General features: G+C 55.9%; 1 protein-coding gene across 1 annotated transcript in view; it reads left to right on the top strand.

The window, feature by feature from the left end:
- Window positions 1–2,847, top strand: part of LOC103918787 (ATP-sensitive inward rectifier potassium channel 12) — a 30,390-nt gene extending 27,543 nt beyond the window's left edge. The window contains exon 2 of the mRNA XM_009326189.1: window positions 1,224–2,847. Coding sequence (XP_009324464.1) covers window positions 1,382–2,671 — 1,290 coding nt within the window. The 5' untranslated portion in view covers window positions 1,224–1,381 and the 3' untranslated portion in view covers window positions 2,672–2,847. The remainder of the gene's footprint in view (window positions 1–1,223) is intronic.
- Window positions 2,848–3,002: the final 155 nt, after the last annotated feature.

The following is a 3,002-nucleotide window of genomic DNA, read 5'->3' as shown; positions in this document are numbered from 1 at the left end:
GGCACTGGTGCTGGTCTACAGCACGTACAGCCCGGCGGGTTCACCTGCACCTCTAGGCAGGAGCCGTGCACCTTTGCGCTGAGGGGACGCGGTGTCGTGGGGGGGTTCTGCACCTGCTGCCCCACCACATTGCTGCCCCATGCAGGTCTCCTTGCCAGCAAGGTGGTTTCATCCCCAGTGACACATCCCACGTCGCTGAAGAATAGGATGAGCTGCAGCAGGGGGTGGTTGGGGGAGCACTCTTGCAGAGCCATCTCTTTGGGGTGCTTGGGATGTGCCACGTGGCTTCTCCACAATCCCGTCCACTGCCTGATGCAGCCCCACGTGCCATCGCAGAGGCATCAGGGAGCCCACCCGACTTGGGACACCTTGCCTGTGTCCATGCTGCTCCCACCTCTCTCCCAGGCAAAGCTGAGTGTAGGTCCCTGACTCTGTGGCTGAGCCCTCCAGAAGGGATCAAAACAGCTCCCCGTTCCCCAGCGGCAGTTGTCCCTTCATAAGACTTGGCCAGCAAAACCCATCTGTGACCGTGGATGGCTCCGTGTCCCCATGGATGTGTTGGGAAAGTTGCTCCTCAGGACATCTGCACCAAGCGAGTGCCTTCCTTGGGCCTTCTCCAACCGGCTGCACATTGGCCATGTCCTCTCCCATCCCCGGCCTGGGGGACGGAGGTTAAATCCACATCTCCCTGTGGTTTCCCTCGACCCCAGAAGAGCTGGTGCTCAGGAGGTTGGGCAACCGCCGCCGCGATGTGCTGGGCAGCGGTCCATCTGGCACAGGCAATGTGAACTAATGGAGCTGTTTTCAGGCATACCTTTATTAATATCTCTGTGCTAAGGAGAGCAGCTTGACCTCTCTGCTTTCCTCTCCAGCAGCCTGACCCTGCTCCGACAGCAGAGCTCATGAGAAAAGCGAAGGGGAGAGACTCCAGTGCTACCAAGGTTTTTCATCCACTGGTGTCGTTGGGGTTCCCAGAAATGCCGCATCTCCCCAGCAAGGTTTGCTCACTCACTTTGTAGTACAAAAGAACAAACTCTAAGACAGTCTTCCTTCCTCCTGTGTGTTTTTTGGGAACAGCCTAGCCACAGGAGGGAGAGTTAGGGCAGTGGGGGGGGTCCTCGCTCAACATGCAGCCACCCACCCCGTCAGACCCATGGCCAAACACGCCCTTGGGTCCCTTTGCCATGAGAGGTAATGGCCGTGTCTTTGTTTTCTCATTGCAGAGCCTCTCACGGGATCCGCGTGGTGACGTGAAAGCCAAGACGTGGAAGCTTGGGACTTCTCTTCCACCGCAACAGAATTTGGGGGGTGGGCAGGGGTGGGCCAGGGGGACGCCAGGAGTCGCAAGACCCTTCACCTTCACTGTGGGCTTGGCTCAGGGATGACTGCAGGCAGAGTCAACCCTTACAGCATCGTGTCCTCTGAGGAAGACGGGCTGAGGTTGACCACCATGCCAGGTATCAACGGCTTTGGCAATGGGAAAATCCACACCAGGAGGAAATGCAGGAACAGGTTTGTAAAGAAGAATGGTCAGTGCAACGTGGAGTTCACCAACATGGATGACAAGCCGCAGAGGTACATTGCAGACATGTTCACCACGTGTGTTGACATCCGCTGGAGGTATATGCTCTTGCTCTTTTCCCTGGCATTTCTGGTGTCCTGGTTATTGTTTGGGCTGATATTCTGGCTAATTGCACTCATTCACGGAGACCTAGAAAACCCGGGTGGAGACGATACCTTCAAGCCTTGCGTTCTGCAGGTCAATGGCTTTGTGGCTGCTTTTCTGTTCTCCATCGAGACCCAAACGACTATTGGTTACGGCTTCCGCTGCGTGACGGAGGAGTGCCCGCTCGCGGTCTTCATGGTGGTGGTTCAGTCCATCGTGGGGTGTATAATTGACTCTTTCATGATTGGTGCAATAATGGCAAAGATGGCCAGGCCCAAAAAACGGGCCCAGACATTACTTTTCAGCCATAATGCAGTAGTGGCAATGAGAGATGGAAAACTCTGCTTGATGTGGAGAGTTGGGAACCTCCGGAAAAGCCACATAGTTGAAGCCCACGTACGAGCTCAGCTAATTAAGCCCAGGATCACAGAAGAAGGGGAGTACATACCGCTCGACCAAATAGACATCGATGTGGGCTTTGATAAAGGCTTGGACCGTATCTTCTTGGTGTCTCCCATCACCATTCTCCATGAGATCAACGAAGACAGCCCCTTGTTTGGGATCAGCCGCCAGGACTTGGAGACAGACGACTTTGAGATCGTGGTCATCCTGGAAGGCATGGTAGAAGCCACCGCTATGACGACACAAGCTCGGAGCTCCTACCTGGCCAGTGAGATCCTCTGGGGCCACCGCTTCGAGCCCGTCTTGTTTGAGGAGAAAAACCAGTACAAAGTAGACTATTCCCACTTCCACAAAACCTACGAGGTCCCGTCCACCCCCCGTTGCAGCGCCAAGGACTTGGTGGAGAACAAATTCCTACTGCCCAGCACCAACTCCTTCTGCTACGAGAATGAGCTGGCCTTCATGAGCCGCGACGAGGAAGAGGAAGACGATGACAGCCGGGGTTTGGAGGACCTGAGCCCGGACAACAGGCACGAGTTCGATAGGCTTCAAGCCACAATAGCGTTGGATCAGCGGTCATACAGGAGGGAGTCGGAAATATGACTCTTGGTCCTTCCATTGACTTTTCCGAGGGTATTTTTTTTCCTCCTCTAATCTCTTCCCCTACAACCCGCTCAAATTATGCAGAACAATGCAAGTGCCATAGGAATGCTTGAGAAATTAGTATCGTTCATAGTTTTCAGTTTCATCGCAATAACCACTGAGCGGTCTGCAGGAGGGGACGGTGGCAGGCCACGGAGCGTCTCCCGCGCCCGGCGCCTGCAGCGGGGCCGGCGGCTCTGGAGGGACGGACGAATGGACGGACGGAAAGAGGAGGGTCTGTGGGGCGCAGGCAGGCGCTCGCCCCACGCGGCCCCGCGGGGCTCTGCTCTCC

The sequence above is a fragment of the Pygoscelis adeliae genome, unplaced genomic scaffold (assembly GCF_000699105.1).
Source record: "Pygoscelis adeliae isolate BGI_AS28 unplaced genomic scaffold, ASM69910v1 Scaffold456, whole genome shotgun sequence".
Taxonomy (NCBI): Eukaryota; Metazoa; Chordata; class Aves; order Sphenisciformes; family Spheniscidae; genus Pygoscelis; species Pygoscelis adeliae.
The sequence above is the reverse complement of the archived record's forward strand: the minus strand, read 5'-3'. Positions and strand labels throughout refer to the sequence as shown.